A 19301-nucleotide genomic window follows, 5' to 3' on the forward strand; every position below is an offset into this window, starting at 1 on the left:
ATTTTAGATATAAAATGCACCCCAAAAGAAACGGTTTTTTGGGCCGTTGACCTATTTAGGGCTGCTTTCTAAGGTGAGCATTGAATATGGCCTTTTTTGCATCCTAGACAAAGCACGGCGGTCCAGATTGCCGGAGCATCTGGGCTCAGGAGCCAAATCGCCATACAAGTTCTGTCCGAATCTGAATACCCGTTTGGTCTCTGTTACAAGAAAAACTTTAGTCGAACTTTCACTTATGGAATTACTCTATATTCTATTGCAGTGCAGTAAATAAACTGAGGAAATTTTGAAACCAAAAGGTATCAGGTTCCCATCCTGCACACTGTAATTATTATTTTCAGCGCTAGCACTAATCCTGGAAAATTCCTAGCTCTTTGCAACGCTCTCATAGAACAAGATGTAGCCATGATCGCTGTTGCCAGAATATTCGCGAGAAGAACCATAGAACGTTTGCAGGGTTGACTCCTGAATTTTGTCAACACTGTCATCGTCAAATGACAGCCAGTGGTCGCCGCTTTTAATCTGGCTTACATAATGTCCGTGGTTGGCAGCGTTCCCAACGTGGACTACCACAGCAAAGAGTGAGTATTCGCAATCCACATCATCAGAGGCACTGCTCAGCTTCAGCTCCATGGGGTATACCACTCGGTATGACAGTTTCTTGTGCTGACTCAGCTGTTCAATGAACTTGAAGCGCTTTAAGTGGATCACCAATATTTGTGGCGCCTTTTTTATCTTCATTCTCTTCTGTGCTTCTTGCAAACTGCACAGTGCACCACAATTTCAGTGTTAAAAGGAAATAAAGCAGCACAAACGGTCTTTTCACTTATGGTAGTTCTCGACGCACTTTTCTGTCTAGGGAGGACCAGGTTGACAACCTATTGAGCAGAACATACTGAACAAACAGACATCTGAGGCACTGAGCAATCATTTTAATAACTAAATATATACTCCCTCCGCTCCGTATCTAGACAAATCTAAGACAAGAATTTTGGGACGGAGGGAGTAGATTATATACATTAAGGATTATGTTCCTCGAATTTTGTTCCTCGAATTTGATGCGTAAAGCCTCTATTGTTGCTCTGAGAGACAGAACATTAAGGATCAAAATGACAATGACATAGAACATTGTTACCTGCAGCAGTTGTCACAGAAAAACTTGTCCTCGGCATTTAAAATCTCGGTGGAAAAGAAACTCTTCAGGCAGCTTGTTAGTGAACTATTCTGTTCAATGTCGATGCTCAAATCTAAAAATGTCTCATCCTTTGCGGTGACAGTCTCACACATCAGGCACTTTGTTTCATTGGTCAAAATACCCTGCAAATGAAAATGGTGATTATAAGCACAAAATTCTTGGAAGAAACGCATTCTTGCATTTTAGCGACTAGTCACCTGAAAATTCTTGTGGACCCATGTAACCAGCGGCTCCCTTCGAACTTCATTGGCTAAATGATAAACTTCGCCATTTGCCACCCCTCCAGGGGATGTGCTTTCAGGAGAATCCTTCACAGTACTAAACTCTTTTTCCAGAATATCGACAATCTCATTCAACAAAAAATTCAAAAATTCATGGGCATCCTACAGAGAGCAAAGAGGAGTTACTTATGGAACAATTACTCTTTTATATCCCTAATGTTAAGAGTTATATATACTTAGCCATGTAATATAGTCATCGCATATTCGTATAAGGGGTTTTCTGCATATTTAACACACATGTACGTGCATATATATCGGCGTACGGCCTCATGGAAATACAAGTTACGTATTTCCTCACATTGTATTGGAGCTTAGTGTTTCCTGACGGTCAATTACATCTCATTTTCGGTCTCCAATCAAATTCTCCGGATTCTCCATACCACGCATCCTCCAATGGCCACATCGAGCCAATCCTTAGGTACATCCCCGTGGATTGTTGATCCGGGAGCATCTTTCCATATGACTCCCGATTCTTCCGCTCTGTCATCCATTAGAGTTCTAGATTATTGTATTCATGTTCTTGCCGCATATGGTACTTCTCTTCCTATCGCTAGTCATGCCACTCTTAGCACTTCATCTTTTCATGTTGCTCGTGTTCCTCGACTTACATTGCAACTCTTTTATATTGACCAGATTACTCTCTGATCGTCGTGTTATTCTTGTTGTGCCCTCCCTCCCTCCCTCCCTCCCTCTCGGTTGCTTCTCACAACATGCACAAGTAGACAAGCTGTTTTGGTGACTTGCAGGCAAATCTTTTATATTTTTGATGCACTAAAAGCTTCACTTTTGGTGCTGCGATTGCTGCAGCTGGCTGGGTCAAAAAGTTTGACTTAGGACAATCCTAGAACTTCAATTATTTTGAAATGGAGGGAGTACCATCACTATAACACTGGCCTATGCTAATGTGAAATCTATAAATGTGACGGTGCCATATGATCTCTTATCTTATAGCTTACCCTTCCCAGTATATATATACATTGTATAGAGGTTGCATCAATTAATTCGGACCGGAGGGAGTAAGTTATATTATTTCCAGATTATGCCACATTGACTATCATAATGATTTGGTTGCAAATAAACAAGGTGATCTGATAATTGTCTGATTTGTATTGTATTCTCTTATTGTTATCTGTATATACATTACCTTTTGTAAGTATATATATACATATATAAATGTATTTCCTTCATATGTAGGTGCTTTTGTAGGTTCATATGTAGGCCTTGCTGCTGGCATTGCGGCTGGCAGGAATGTGGACCCAGGAGCTGCGGACGGTCGCGGGCCTGCCTCGTGCGGTGGCCCTCGTCTCCAGCGGCGCCCACCTCCCTCAATCTGCGGTGGAGGCTCCGGCGTGGCAGTTGTTGAGGCAACGTGGTCGATTCCCCGGCGGCGGGTGCCTTTGGCGGCGCGCCGGCCTGTGTCGTGTGTTAAGAGTTTGAGTTGTGCACTACATGCATAGTTTAAAAAGGCGCGCCTAAGCGAGCGCTTAAGCACGCCTAGGCTCTAGGCGTTGGCAAAACGCATTGCGCGTAACTATGCTTAATCTGCGCATAATTGCGCATAAGCATACACTTTGGTCAGTAAAGCGCAAGGCGGTGGCAAAACGCACAATTTACGCCTAGCGCTTTTTTGAACTATGACTACATGTAATCTTAAACTACATCTATCTCTTCCCTCCTGTATCTATCTTGTACGCTACGGCAAGGCTGTTTTGCCATCAATAAACAAACGCACACGGGTCTCCCAAGGGAGAGTAGGAACGCTTCTTAACCAAATCTTACATTGTGGTGTTTGTGTGGCGCCTCGCAGTGGACCCTTGCTGGCACTGCTCCAGCCCTGGCGGCCTCTAGACCTGCGTTCTCCAGTGTTCGTGGCTTGTCGGTGTCCTCTGCCGGTGCAGCTCTAGCCCCGGCGATTCGGTAGCCGTGCTCCTTCCAGCTCACACAGCTCGTCAACGTCCTGACGGCTATGCAACTCGGATCTACACTCTGCAGTCCTAGCTTGCCGGCGTCGCTGGTCGTCGTCACTTCCCCTGCGCCGATTCTCTCAACCTCGCCGCACCACCGACCCTGTACACCTCCACGCCTCGCTTGATGCCAGATCCCTTGTCGTGTTTGGTGGTGCCAGGTGCCACCTTCCGGCGGCCAACCCCCCTCCAGACATGGCGGCTCCGGCCTACAGCAGCTTCCTCATCTCAGATTCTGCATCCGGAGGCTATGGGATTGCACAGAATCAGGCCAAGGAGAAGTCTCTGCTCGGCTTGCCAATGCTGGCAGCGGCGACGCTCGCGGGTGTCGTTTTCCTTCTTGGAGGCGCTGCCACGGCTTTCATCTACGCCCCTTTTCGAGCTCAGGGGAAACCTATGTCCGGTTCTATGGACCGGATGGCGGCAGCGGTGTGGCGTCGTTCTCCTTCTTGAAGGCGCTATCTTGCTCGCTCACAGTGTCCCCTGAGTTGGTTTTGGTGATGTTGGACGTCTTGCTAGTTCGGCCTGCCTCCCTTGTTCGGGGCTTAGTGAGTCCAGCTGTGTAGTTTCCTCTGTTCAGGCCGAGCATCCCTTGTCCTCTACTCCGGGCACCATGCTCACGCTTCCTTGCATTTGTGCCATGTGTTGTACCCTTATTTGTACTCATTCTAATTCCTTCTATTATCTGTATTCATTCTAATTCCTTCTATCAATGAAAAGATACGCAAGCTTTGCATATTCATGAAAAGATAATTGCTTAGTCAGTGTTTATATATGCATACATTAGTCAAGCTTTGGTTTTCATCTCCTTTGTATACAAAAATGTATTCCACGGTCTACGTACTGGTTTGCCTGGTGAATGATCATGTGAATGACGGGTAGCGCGCAGCTAATCTAGTTACCAAATAAATAAATACCTGAGCATTAATAAGCTTTGTAAGCTATCTGCAAGTTACCTGGTGCATATTACTACGAAACAATTCATTCTGTTTCCTCACTCTATGGACAAAACGTTTTGGAGAAATAACACCAGTCTTTTTCTTCGATAGGCTTATCTGCAAGTTATGAGTAACCGTTGTTACTAGACGAACAAAAATGTGCAGAAGTTTCAGGTAACATGTGCAAACCAAATAACATCATGCTCATGAAATCATAAATATGGAGAGTCATTAGCTACTACTCCCTCCGTTCCTAATACTTGTCTTTCTAGTCATTTCAACAAGTGACTACATATGGAGCAAAATGAGTGAATCTACACTCTAAAATATGTCTACATACATTCGTATGTAGTAGTCATTTGAAATGTCTAGAAAGACAAATATTTAGGAACGGAGGGAGTAGAAACTAATAACATGTCTGCTGTCTTACCTTGGTTGCAGGTGAGTTAATCTAAGAAGTCATATTTTTACGAGTTAAGACAGTTATACGAAAAAATTATTAAAATTTTCAGCAAGCACCATGCAAAACTGACAGCTGAGACAAACCAAATTAACTATGGTACTATCTAGTATCTATGACTATAATGTGTCCAATCACTGCCCTGAAAGTGTAAATAATGAGAAACCACTATTTATATTCTACTCCCTCCGTTCCTAAATATTTGTCTTTCTAGAGGTTTCAACAAATGACTACATACGAAGCAAAATGAGTGAATCTACACTCTAAAATATGTCTATATACATCCGTATGTGGTAACCATTTGAAATCTCTAGAAAGACAAATATTTAGGAACGGAGGGAGTATAATATAGTTTTCTCAGGTTCAAGTACTCTTCCCCAAATCAAACACATACATGCGCGAGCACACAAAAAACTGCCATATAGTGAGGAAAAATCCGGATTGTCAAGAAACAATGTAATTTTATTACTCCCTCCGCCCCATAATATAAGAGCATTTTTGACACTAGTGTAGTGTCAAAAACACTCTTATATTATGGGACAGAGGAAGTACTTATTAGTGCTCTTAGTACTCCTCCATCACTCAATATAGGACGTTTTAGATACTGACACGGTCTCAAAAGTATCACTTTAACTGCTGCCTGCTGCTCTCACTTGTTATAATATGTCATAATTGACTTTTTTGTAAGAAAAAAATGGACGCCGATATCCACCACATGTGTGGCATAATAGGTATTCGCCCACACACCGTGTGTGGCATGAGCAGGGGGCAGCCCACACGGGCTGTGTGTGGGCAAACAGTAGAATTGCCCACACGTGTGGGCGCAGCTACTTCGTGCCACACGCCCAACAAGTACTACCCATCCCCACCCTGCGCGTGTGGCACGAAGCAAAATATGCCCACACGTCCTGGCGCAGCTAAAATAGGTACCCGCGGGATGACGATTTAGTTGCCATCCGGGATGGTAGATGTAGTTATCCGGGATGGCAAATATGGTTGTAAAAGCATGGCAACTCTCTCTGTTTTGGTTAACTATAGTTGCCATGTCTAATTTATGGTAGTTGCCACGTGTAAATGTGTAATCAAACCATAGTTGTTGTGTGTGATTAACTACTTGCCACATATGGTCAAACAATAGTTGTCGTGTGTGTTTACCTAGTTGCCACGTGTGGTTAATCACAGTTCCCATGTATGTTTACCTGATTGCCACGTACGCGCAACTGCAGTTGCCGTCTAGCAAACGAATCATAATTGCCATGTGTGTTTACCTAGTTGCCAGTACGCGCAACTGCAGTTGCCATCCAACAACGTACGACTGTCGTGTGGGCGAAAAGCAGTTCGCCCACACGCGCGTGGACTAGGTGGTGGCTGTGTGGGCAGAAACTAGTTCGCCCACACAGCGCAGCTGGCAACCACGTGCTGTGAGGCGTGTGGGCGACCTCTCCAACGCCCACACACCGGCCTTGTCCTACGTGGCACACGAAAACTGCCTCGGTGTGTCAAGATTCGTGCAAACTTAACTGTACGGTGATCCAGGCGTGTGGGCGAGTTGCAATGTTGCCACATGTGTGGGCGTTAGTGTTTCCGAAAAAAAATCTAGAATGAATTGCTGCTACCACTTTATTCTTTTGAACAAAATCATCATAACTTATCAATCACCAAAAAATATAGATTATCAAAGTATATTTCAAAAATTTGTGGATCCCAGTTCATGTGAACATCTAGATTATTTTTAGTTTCGACATACTGATGGTCAAAACTACGAATGATTGATTACTTGATTTGTTGGAGGACCTGCTATCTTTACACCACAGATACAAAAAGCATGAATGGATTCTTCAGTTTTTGCTACCTCTGCCCTACTTTCTGTCAAACCACAGTTTATAACCCTCTGATTAATGGAATCAAATAGCTCAGTCATTAAGTTGGTTCTGCTATCCATTAATTTCTATCAGAATTCTAATTACTTACCATAATCTCCTCTAAGAATCACCAAAAAAAACTAAAAAAACTGACTCCCATTCCCTTCATGACTTGACGACACAGTGATTTGAACCGTGTATGAGAAAAAAATCAATCTATTGGTAAGCATATATTTTTAGTAAAACCAATAATCTTCAAGATTACCATCTTTAAATTTTATGATGACATGGAATCCATGTGTGCACTGACTAGTTAGTGATAGAGTGGGTACCCTAATTGATTTTTTAGAGCAACAACCTATCAAATGTAGCAGTATATCAGCTAATAACAGTATTTGTATTTTCACCTGCGCAAAAAGATCTGCCAAGCAGGTCAACAAATTTTCCTCAGCATCTCCTGGATTCCTGTAATTTGCATAATATTCCAGCAACTGCTCCCGAAACGGAATACAATAATAAAGTGCCTGAAATAAAAGTATAATTTGGACATATTTAATATAGTACATGACACACCGATAACTGCACAGTACTTGTAGCAAGCATGAACGGATGGTCTGGGTAAAGAACCAATAATTTATTAAAATAACAAATGACAACAGGAACCAAAACTGAACATGGATAACAAATAATTGAAAACGGATAATATTTTTCATTTGTATAAGATGATCCTGATCAGAAAACAGTGAATGCTATCAACAGTACTAGGCAAAAGGCCCACAATAATACATCTATGCTAACAAATAGGCAACACAGGGATGTTAACCGTTGCTTTGTGTCAGGAATAACACTTCCCTTCAATTATATGGAAACAACCCCCTTCCCTGTTAACTGCGACGAAACATTAAACAGAACCAGTGCTATTGCCGGACTCATTTTCTTCATTTTAATGGATTTGAGAATATCAATAATCCACAATCAGTAATGCCAAACAGATATGTTGTCTGATTTGTTTCACAGGATCCATTAGACTAGTCATTCATCATGCACTCTTGAACATGGATAAGAGGACTAAGGGCATATCACCCTGCTGTAAATGTTTGCTAATTCTTGCATATTTCAAACAAACCAGGGGGGTGGGGGGCATATAATGCAAGAGCACAACAAAAGTGCCAGGATTCCTGGATTTGGAATTTTATTATATGGGAGTAGGAATACCGACATTGCAACTCTAAAGGTAAACCTGCTTGGAACAGTTAAAATTAAGGAATAACTAATATTGAAGCATATGGAGCGAAGAGTACAAGTCATAGTTGATTCAGTGAATTATATTTTTGTATCAGGTTTTAGTAGCCGCTTAACTAGCTCACCATGTCTAAGCAAATGCCCACTGCTCGTCTACAAAAAGAAAACAGGGGTACAGGAGTAGCAAACCAGTTGGCATCAGACAGCAAGAAGGGCGGCTGGTGACGGCGCCGCCAACCGGTGGTGCCTCCAAGGCCACCAACCAGAGGAAAGCCCGCCAAGGTCACCGTGGCCGGCTGGAGGATGAGCTAGCGGAGCCAAGAGCCCGACCATTGCGGCCATCACGTCCACCTCAATCCGGAGACTGATCATAGCGGCAGGGCCCAGACACTGAGACTCATGTGGGCAGGGCGACAGTGGCGGAGCTACGTGAGGGCAAAAGGTGGCCATGGCCCGCCCAGCCTAAGAGCAAAACACTCACACTATGCATGAAGTGATGGCCAGCTCAAGAGCAATTCCCTTCAGATTAGCCTGCCCAGCCCGCCCAGTTTTTTGTTTCAAGCTCCGCCACTGCAGGGCGAGCTTAACAAATTAAACGTACTGGCTCGCAAGTTACACGAGTCAAGCCGAGTTTGAATCTGAGCTCGTTATGCTAACGAGTCAAGCCAAGCTAACTCGTTATCTTAACAGACTCTAATGAGTTGAGCCGTGGCTCAACTTGAGTTGAATTCCAGCCCTATCATCCACCATCACATCACCTGAGGAGAGGCACAATTACCTAACCATATCTATCAATGACAATGCCAAATACACAAAATTCACTAGCTAGTCCCTTGAACTGTGCCTGCCGCAAACAATCAACGATACCCTAACAGTTTCGAAAGGAACGACCTAATCAAAATAGAATGCGAATACCACCAGATTGGCACGGAACATGCAGCTAACACCACGGGCCGGTCAAAACGACGTAGTAGAGGGGATTGGGTTACCTGCAGCACGCTGTTGCAGTAGCAGGTATTGCCAAAATTCTCCAGGCCGAAGTAGTGCTCACCCTCGGGGAACTGGTCGCCGAGAGTTTTCTCGAGCCTGGAGACGCCCGTCCCGACGACCGACCACCGATCCAGAAATCCAGAGGCGGCGCTGGCGAGGGACCGGAGCCCCGACCCGACCGCGGAGCGGGACTTCTCCGCGGCCGGCAGGGCCTCCGCCGTCGGCGATCGCGCCGGTTTAGCCATCCAGGTTTTTTGGACGCCCTCGCAACCAAGCGCGCAGATGTAGCCTGTTTCTGTTAGCCGATGCTTTGCTTTTTTCAACAGGAAGGCCTTTGATGTGCATCTAAGATTTGACCTTGTTCCTAACGGAAACGGAATGGCTCTAGTTGACTTTGGTGCCCAGGTCTATGGCCCGCCCAGCCCATTGCAGAAACACTGTGTGGGGTTGAGAGTAGATGAGAGCAACTAGTTAACGAGCGCTTCTTTGAAAGCCTCGCAACGATCAACGTCACTTGGCGTGTTCTCAGCCATTCGCCACGTGTTGTGTTTTATGCGATCCCTCCGATTTTTTTCACATGCGTTTTCGGCTTTTTAAATGATTTTTTTCTGGATTTTTTCGACATTTTGGTTTTTCATCGATCTTCCTTAGTTTTTCAATTAAAAAAATTTAAAAAAAAATATTTTGCACGAAAAAACGTGTTTTCTTTTTTTTCGCGATAGAGCATGGTTTTGCTTTTGCGAAAGTCATGGCCGTGCCTCTCGAAAATGAAAAAAAAAACGTGTTTTCTGGTTTTTTTCTTTCGCGAGAGTCACGGGTGTGCTTTCGCGAGGGTCACGGCCGTGCCTCTTGGAAACAGAAAAAAATGTGTTTTTTATTTTTTTTCTTTCGTGAGAGTCACGGTTTTGCTTCCACGAGAGGCATGGTTATGCATTCGTGAGAGTCACGACCGTGCCTCTCGGGAAGGAAAAAACACGTTTTCTGTTTTTTCTTTCACGAGAGTCATGCTTTTGCTTCCGCAAAAGGCACGGTTGTGCTTCCACGAGAGTCACGGCCGTGCCTCCTTGGAAACGAAAAAAAATGTATTTTCTCTTCTTTTTTTCGCGAGAGTCACGATTTTGCTTCCGCGAGAGGCACGGTTGTGATTTCGTGAGAGGCACAGACGTGCCTATTTCGGAAATGGAAAAAACCCGTGCTCCCGGTTTGGTTTTTTCATTCGGTTTTTTTGTCCAGTTTTTCTCGTGAAAAAAAGTTCGTCAAAACCTATCAACATGGGATCTAGTTTTGAAGATCTCGACGCGAGGAATCCAACGGTGAAAGTGGTTCGAGATTTGGACGCACGGTTTAAGAGATAAAACGTTTTGAATAAATGGATCTACAAAAAAGGGAAAACTCTCAGGTTGCGACAAGTGACGCGCTGCATGTGCGCTACTTGTCGCAAACAGGGGGAATCGGAGTGATCTTTGCAGCGAGTATTCCTTAATTAGTGATATCGAGAGTAGACTAGGCCACAGAGGGCAAAACTAGCGGACCTTCCTTTCTACTGGGCCAAATTCGATAATGTAGCTTATCGTTCAAAAAAATCTTTTACTAAGAAAGCACTCTTTTTCTTAAATATTACTCCTAGAAAGGATGTTGGAGTACCCCCCCCCCACCCTCCTGGGGGCCTTTGAGGGTGACAGTGCCCTTCGCGCCGTCCATTCTCAGGTGGCGTCCAACAGGGGCCTTTCCGCGCTGTCCGATATGCCAAGACCACGCGTGCCCGGGCGACCCGCCTCGGTGGTCCCTGACGAGTGGCACACGGGTGCGTGCCCGGGGCCACCATCATTGGGCGGCGTTGGGCGCGTATGCGATGGCCTCTTTCTCGCGGTGCTTCGCGCGCGACGGGCCAGGTAGACCTGCCTGTTGGGGTGTACACCCCGTGTGGGTGCGTCACTCGTGCCAGCGGGGTCGTGCACGCTCGCGTGCGTCGGCTCGTGCGAGAGGGCACTCTATGGGGTGGTCCGCTCGCTCGAGTCGGGTGCCTTCATGTCGTCCCACCCCGGCTGGTTCGCTCACGCTAGTCGGGATGTGCGTGGCGCCACCAATGCCAGTTTGCACGTAGGGCCCCTTTGCCCGAGTGGGTTGCTCAGGCAAGTCGGGTGCTTGCGTGTCTGATGGCCCACAAGTATAGGGAATCGTTGTTGGAAATACGCCCTAGAGGCAATAATAGAATGATTATTATTATATTTCCTTAATCATGATGAAGGTTTATTATTCATGCTATAATTTTATTAATTGGAAACTTAAATACATGTGTGAATACATAAGCAAATACCAGGTCCCTAGTAAGCCTTCACTAGACTAGCTCGTTGATCAAAAGATGGTTAAGGTTTCATAATCATAGACACGAGTTGTCATTTGATAATGGGATCACATCCTTAGGAGAATGATGTGATGGGCAAGACCCGTATGTTAGCTTAGCATATGATCATTCAGTTTATTGCTCCTGCTTTCTTAATATCAAATACATATTCCTTCGACCATGAGATCATGCAACTCTCGGATACCGGAGGAATACCTTGTGTGCTACCAAACGTCACTTCGTAACTGGGTGATCATAAAGGTGCTCTACAAGTATCTTCAAAGGTGTTTGTTGAGTTGGCGTGAATCGATATTGGGATTTGTCACTCCGTATAATGGAGAGGTATCTCCGGGCCCTCTCGGTAATACAACATCACAAGAAGCTTGCAAGCAAAGTGACCAAGGAGTTAGTTACAAGATGATGTATTACGGAACGAGTAAAGAGACTTGCTGGTAATGAGATTGAACCAGGTATGGAGATACCGACGATCGAATCTCGGGTAAGTAACATACCGACAAACAAAGAGAATTACGTATGTTATCATAAAGGTTCGACCAATAAAGATCTTCGTAGAATATGTAGGAACCAATATGGCATCCAGGTCCCGCTATTGGTTATTGACCGGAGAAGCGTCTCGGTCATGTCTACATCATCCTTGAACCCATAGGGTTCGCACGCTTAACATTCGTTGACGATATAGTACTATATGAGTTATGTATGTTGGTGAACGAATGTTGTTCGGAGTCCCAGATGAGTTCACAGACATGATGAGGAGCTCCGGAATGGTCTGGAGGTAAAGATCGATATATATATATATATATAGTATTTAGTCTCCAGAAGAGTTTCGGAATGCGCCGGATAATTATTGGATTACCGAAAGGGTTTCCGGAAGGCTACGGGGGTAGTTGGGCCTAATGGGCCATAAAGGAGTGTCGGTGTCAAAATCGGCGGATCTCGGATAGGGGGTCCCGAACTTTGCGTCTAGGCCGGATGGTAACAGGAGGCAAGGGACACGAAGTTTTACCCAGGTTCGGGCCCTCTTGATGGAGGTAAAACCCTACGTCCTGCTTGATTGATATTGATGATATGGGTGTTACAAGAGTAGATCTACCACGAGATCAGAGAGGCTAAACCCTAGAAGCTAGCCTATGGTATGATTGTATGTTGTGATTGTTGTCCTACGGACTAAAACCCTTCGGTTTATATAGACACCGGAGAGGGTTAGGGTTACACAAGGTCAGTTACAAAGGAGGATATATCCATATACGTATTGCCTAGCTTGCCTTCCACGCCAAGTAGAGTCCCATCCGGACACGAGACGAAGTCTTCGATCTTGTATCTTCATAGTCTAACAGTCCGGCAAATGGAGATAGTCCGGCTGTCCGGAGACCCCCTAATCCAGGACTCCCACAGTAGCCCCTGAACCAGGCTTCAATGATGATGAGTCCGACGCGCAGTTGTCTTCGGCATTGCAAGGCGGGTTCCTTCTCCGAATACATCATAGAAGAATTTGAATACGAGGATAGTGTCCAACCCTGCAAAATAAGTTCCATATTTCACCGTAGAGAGAATAATGTTTTTGCATATCTAATCCACTAGCTTGTTTTGGCAACATGACGTTACGTCATGGCCCGATGATCATTCAAACTGTTTCTTTTAACCAGCCCCGCACATAACGCGAGGCAGTTTTTCGACACATCTTGTCAAAGCAGAGATCGTGTCCCCTTATTACGGGATTCTCATCAATACGGGCGTGGGTAACCCAACCGCGCCATCAATTGCGGCGCTTGGGGATAAGCGAGTTTTACCAGGCAAGTGGGGACGCTTAGTTTTGTCTATCCATATAAAGGGATAATGATTCACCTTTCTATCCATGCCTTCTTCCTCCTCTGCTCATCTGCTCCCGCACACTCGAGCTCTAGCGCCCAAGTCCTCACTTCCATCTCAACCTTCTCCAACCATGTCCGGAGCGGGAGGCAAGTGGATGGTCTCCTCCGTCACGGAGGGATATGTAACGCCCTCGATGCAGCTATATCTCCCACGTGTCGAAGCACGACTTAGAGGCATAACCGCATTGAAAGCAATGTCGCAAGTGAGGTAATCTTCACACAACCCATGTATTACATCATGGAAAGAGATACATAGTTGGCTTACAATCACCACTTCACACAATTACATGAATAAAGCATTACATCAACCAGATACAATCAAGGTCCGACTACGGAACCCAAAATAAAAGAAGACTACCCCAAATGCTACACAGATCCCCGATCGACCCCAACTGGGCTCCACTACTGATCAACTAGAACGAAACAACACAAAGGGCAAGATCTCCATCGAGCTCCTCCTTGAGCTTGGTTGGGCCACCTGCAAACTGGTTTTGGAAGTATCTGTGAGTCACAAGGGCTCAACAATCTCACACCCTCGTGATCAAGACTATTTAAGCTTATGGGTAAGGTAAAGGTATGATGTGGAGCTGCAGCAAGCGACTAGCATATATGGTGGCTAACGTACGCAAATGAGAGAGAGAAGAGAAGGCAAAGCACGGTCGAGAAACTATGATCAAGAAGTGATCCTAGAACAACCTACGTCAAACAAAACTCCAACAACGTGTTCACTTCCCGGACTCCGCCGGAAAGAGACCATCACGGTAACACATGCGGTTGATGTATTTTAATTAAGGTCAACTTCAGGTTTTCTACAATCGGACATTAACAAATTCCCATCTGCCCATAACCACGGGCATGGCTTTCGAAAGTTCAAAACCCTGCAGGGGTGTCCCAACTTAGCCCATCACAAGCTCTCACGGTCAACGAAGGATATTCCTTCTAGCGGGAAGACCCGATCAGGCTCGGAATCCCGGTTACAAGACATTTCGACAGGTAAAACAAGACCAGCAAGACCGCCCGATGCACCGACATCCTGATAGGAGCTGCACATATCTCGTTCTCAGGGCAACACCGGATGAGCGCTCCATACAACTAAAACCAGCCCTCAAGTTTCCCTGAGGTGGCGCTGCAAAGGACTCTAGTTCGGACCAACACTTAGACAAGCACTGGCCCGGGGGGGGGGGGGTTAAAATAAAGATGACCCTCGGGATGCGCGACTACCAAGGGAAAAAGGCTAGGTGGCGAATGGTAAAACCAAGGTTGGGCCTTGCTGGAGGAGTTTTATTCAAGGCGAACTGTCAAGGGGTTTCCATAATAACCCAACCGCGTAAGGAACGCAAAATCCGGGAACATAACACCGATATGACGGAAACTAGGGCGGCAAGAGTGGAACAAAACACCAGGCATAAGGCCGAGCCTTCCACCCTTTACCAAGTATATAGATGCATTAATTAAATAAGAGATATTGTGATATCCCAACAAAATAACCATGTTCCAACATGGAACAAGCTCCAATCTTCACCTGCAACTAACAACGCTATAAGAGGGGCTGAGCAAAGCGGTAACATAGACAAACAACGGTTTGCTAGGACAAGGTGGGTTAGAGGCTTGGCTCAATGATATAGGAGGCATGATAAGCAAGTGGTAGGTATCGTAGCATAGGCATAGCAAAAGAGCGAGCCACTAGCAAGCAAAGATAGAAGTGATTTCGAGGGTATGGTCATCTTGCCTGAAATCCCGCAAGGAAGAAGAACGAGTCCATGAAGAAGACAAACGGACGTAGTCAAACGGGTCCTCACAAACGCGACATTACCGGAACCAACCCGAAGAAGCAACACCGGAAAGAAGCACACAACATAGTAAACAACAAACACATGAACATGGTAAGATATGCGGAATGCGGTATGCGATGCATGTGCATGATTTGCAAAGGAATGATTGAACCTGGCCTCAACTTGGAAAACCAAGAGTGCCACTGGAAAGGTGAGGTGATTTCGGTTCAAATCGATATAAAGATCACCGGAATCGGATGCACGGTTTGGAAATGGCAAGCAAAACAAATATGGCACCGGTCTGCGATAATTAGCAAGTGACCAACTAAATGCAACAAGATAAATATGCTACAGCAATCAAACATGGCAACAAAATACATGGCAGGGATCCACTCAAGATGCTTGACAAAAGATGAACACTGAGCTACGGCTAATTCATCCATTAACAGGTTCAAACAAGCATGGCAAAAGTGCAAATGATGACAGGTTTCAGACTTAGTGAAATTAACACAAGTCTGGAATTTATCATCAGGAAGCACACTTTAGAGCATGAAAACCACATGCTACAGGAACTTAACATGGCAAAGCAAGGCATGAAATGAAGCTACTCAAAGCACTTAACAAAAGTCCCTTAGTGACCTTGAGCCAAAAGGGATCAGAAAATACAATTGCAAGCATGTGAACATGGCAAAAACATAAACAAATTCAGACTTACAGAAAAACTGGAGCATGCAAATCAGTTAACGAGTAGGCATGTTTACGAGCTCGATGCACTCACGACAGAGCATGGCATGACAAACTAAGCATACACCCATCAAGAATACATGGCATAGAAGCTAGACATGGCAAGAACAACAACATAGCATGCACGGATCAATAGCGACATCATCGGCAAAATCGCTAACAAGTCAACAATCTGCTAGGATTCACGATATAGCAAAAGTAGAGCTCGATTGACTCAAGCTAGGGTGCTCCATAAATGCAAACAAAGACATGGATGGATAGAGCACCACAATGTTAACAAAACATCCTTACTGATCATCCTCAAAAGTGTTGGCGTTCTGGGAACGGGGGTCCCCAGACTTGAATGCCTGCGGCCTGTGGCGTGGCTTAAAAGGGGGCCCAGCACGGCCCATCTTCGTCAACACAGACCCAAGACCCTCGCGAGGGGCCAAGCCTCGCGGGGCGGACAACAGGGAGCTTCCTCAGGCACGGCCTCACCAGGCTGGCTCGCGAGGAGGCGGGGAGATCAAGGCGGGGTACCTCACGAGGTGCCCATGACGCAAGCCATGACGACCAAGGGCGCCAGGCGGGTGCCAGCCCGCGCAGTGTCCTCCCTTCCTCTTTGGTGCAAAGGGGGCAAGCATAGCCGCGGAGTACTGAGGCATCAGGCAAAGGTTGCCATTTCGGTGCAACAAGACTAAGACCAGGAGGACTGCAGGACGGAGGTCATTGTGGAGCCCAAGACGGCGTCACCACCAGAGCTTTGTGCAGGCGAAGACTACTTTTGTCAGGGTATCTAGTACTAGCTGCCCCCTTCAAATTAGCCCGCCATTGTTGGCTCCCTTCCCGCTCGATATTTGGGAAGAGGACCAGGGCCTCTATAAATGGGACCAGCCACCCACAGAGGAGGGGGGTTCAATCAGAGAGAGAGAAGGGTGGCCGAACTCCTCCCAGCAGTTCATCACCCCAGCCAAGAACAAACCCTCGCGAGGCTGTTCTTCCTTGTATCATTCATTATCGTCAGCCCAAGAGGCAGTCCACCACGCCACACACTGGAGTAGGGTATTACACCACAACGGTGGCCCGAACCAGTATAAACCTTGTGTCCCTTGTGTTGTTCTTTCTATAGTTTAGATCTTAGCGAGGCGGAGGGGTGCAGGTAGGTAGGAAGTGAAATATCCGCGCACACCCCAGTGTTCGAACCTCAAGGGTCTGCCGGAACCCGAAATCCAACATTTGGCGCGCCAGGTAGGGGTGCACCAGAGTTTTCTCTTCCGCCACCGCCACGACCTGCCTCGCGATGAGCAGCGCGTCGCCCGCTCCGGCCGCCGGCGCCAGCACGGGGGCCAGGGGGCTCCGAGCCCTGGCCCCAGCCCTGCAACGGGTATGGTGGCCGGACAAGTTCAAGCCAACGACGCCGCCGCGCTACGGCAGCGCGACAGATCCGCTGGCCTTCTTGCCGGCGAGCGAGGAGGCCCTCCTCGAAGCTGGAGGTGACGATAGGGTCATGGCCAACTGGCTCCCCATGGCCCCCACCTGCGCTCCGCGCACATGGCTGCTCCACCCGCCGGTAGCCTCCGTGGCCTCTTGGGAAGAGCCACGCGGCCTCTTCCCCGCCCATCGCGCTACACCAACACCCCCGGTCGTCGCGGCCCTTTTGGGCGGCTCGCAGGCGCCGCCTACAAGTCACCACGTCAAGCCGTTCATCCGCCGGGTCAGCGCCGCTTCCATGCGGCAGGGGGCTCTCCCGGACCGGGCGGCGCCCAAGGCCGGCCCGACCTTCAGCTCGGAGGACCACCCCCCAACTCGGCCTGCTCGGGTGTGCTCCCCATGCTGTGCACCCCCACCATCTGCCAGGTGGCCGTCACCAGTACTCTCATCAACGGCGGTGCGGGCCTCAGCGTGCTCTCGGTCGAGGCCTTCGACCTCCTCTGCATACCCCTGGAACGGCTGCAACCCAGCCAACCCTTCTTAGGCGTTGGGGGCGGATCATCCAGCTCCTTGGGACAGATCCGGCTCCCAGTAACCTTCGGCACCTACAACAACTTCCGCACAGAGTTGGTCGACTTCGACATCGCCCCCATCGGCCTCCCCTACAACGCCATCCTTGGCTACCCAGCACTAGCCCAATTCATGATTCATGGCCGCGACGCACCCGGCATACAACCTCATGAAGATGCCCAGGAGCAGCGGTGTCCTCACCGTGCATGGGGACACCGGAGACGCGCTGCGGGTGCTCAAGCTCGCCTTCAAGACGGCGGCGGCGGCGCGGCCCGCCGACTTGGAGACCCCCGAGCCCAAGGGGGCTGCACCCGCCAAGAAGAAACAATTGTTCACCCAGGACAAGGCAGAAACCAAGCAGATACCCGTCAATGAGGACGGGTCCACCAACGCCACTTTCACCATAGGCGCCAACCTCGAACCCGAGCAGGAGGAGGCCCTGGTTGGGTTCCTGCGCGCAAACAAGAAGGTATTCGCTTGGGAGCCTGACCAGTTGGCAGGGATCCCTAGGAGAGTAATCGAGCATCACCTCAACGTGTGCCCCAACGTGCGCCCTGTGAAGCAGAAGGCCAGGCGGCAGTCCACAGAAAAGCAAGCCTTCATCATCCAAGAGACCCGCAAATTAGAAGCCGCTGGGGTCATTCGCAAGGTCCGATACCCGGATTGGTTGGCCAACCCTGTCGTTGTGCCAAAGAAGGGAGGGAAGGAGCGCATGTGTGTCGACTTCACCAACCTCAACAAAGCATGCCCGCAAGATCCGTTCCCGCTTACCCGCATCGACCAGATCATCGATTCCACCGCGGAATGCGACCTGCTATGCTTCTTGGATGCCTTTTCTGGGTATCACCAGATCAAGATGGCGGTAGAAGACGTCGAAAAGACAGCCTTCCTAACCCCGTGTGGGGTGTACTGCTACACGTGCATGCCGTTCGGGCTGCGTAACGCTGGGGCGACCTTTCAGCGGCTGATGCACATCACCTTGGGCCCGCGGCTCGGGAAGAATATTGAAGCTTACGTCGATGACATTGTGGTAAAGTCTCGGGAGGCCAGGACCCTGATACAAGACCTGGAGGAAACCTTCGCGAGCCTCAACGCAGTGAACCTACGGCTCAACCCAGAGAAGTGTGTGTTCGGAGTCCCCTCGGGCAAGCTCTTGGGTTTCCTCGTGTCCCACCGAGGCATCGAGGCTAACCCGGAAAAGGTCAAGGCGGTGGAAGACATGAGCCCTCCGAAGACCCTCAGAGAAATGCAGAAGCTCACTGGGCGCGTGACCGCGCTAGGGCGCTTCATCTCCAAGTTGGGGGAACGAGCGCTGCCCTTCTTCCAGCTAATGAAGAAAAAGGGGCCCTTTGAGTGGACTGAAGAGGCCGACAAGGCGTTCCAGGATCTCAAGAGATACCTGACCAGCCCACCGGTCATGGTGGCTCCGCGCCCTCAAGAGCCCCTGGTGCTTTACCTCGCCGCCACTCCGTACTCCGCCAGCGCAGCCCTGGTGGCGGTTAGAGAGGAGCGTCAAATCAAAACCGCAACAGCAGCCCGGAACAAGGCAAAGCAGGAACAAGGAAGACCCACAGAAACCGCCACCGCGGCTGAGAAGGATCAGCCGCCGCAGAGGAGTGCATCGAAGGCGGAAGAGACCC

General features: G+C 47.9%; 1 protein-coding gene across 1 annotated transcript; it reads right to left on the reverse strand.

The window, feature by feature from the left end:
* Window positions 1-80: 80 nt before the first annotated feature.
* Window positions 81-9312, reverse strand: LOC119316938 (ubiquitin carboxyl-terminal hydrolase 4-like). Its single transcript, XM_037591331.1, has 6 exons — window positions 8932-9312; window positions 7108-7224; window positions 4397-4495; window positions 1393-1578; window positions 1136-1317; window positions 81-763 (listed from the first exon to the last, which is right to left on the reverse strand). The coding sequence occupies exons 1-6, from the start codon at window positions 9175-9177 to the stop codon at window positions 367-369; spliced, it is 1227 nt and encodes a 408-aa protein (XP_037447228.1). The 5' UTR covers window positions 9178-9312; the 3' UTR covers window positions 81-366.
* Between the last annotated feature and the right edge of the window lie 9989 nt (window positions 9313-19301).

Source organism: Triticum dicoccoides, chromosome 6A (assembly GCF_002162155.2).
Source record: "Triticum dicoccoides isolate Atlit2015 ecotype Zavitan chromosome 6A, WEW_v2.0, whole genome shotgun sequence".
Classification (NCBI taxonomy): Eukaryota; Viridiplantae; Streptophyta; class Magnoliopsida; order Poales; family Poaceae; genus Triticum; species Triticum dicoccoides.

Excerpts from the sequence above, each read along its gene's own strand:
- LOC119316938 (XM_037591331.1), bottom strand. The coding sequence starts at position 9,177 with ATGGCTAAACCGGCGCGATCGCCGACGGCGGAGGCCCTGCCGGCCGCG. Across the intron at positions 1,579-4,396 it reads TTCGTAGTAATATGCACCAG|GATGCCCATGAATTTTTGAA; the intron begins GTAACTTGCAGA and ends TGCTCTCTGTAG. Across the intron at positions 1,318-1,392 it reads GGGTCCACAAGAATTTTCAG|GGTATTTTGACCAATGAAAC; the intron begins GTGACTAGTCGC and ends TTTCATTTGCAG.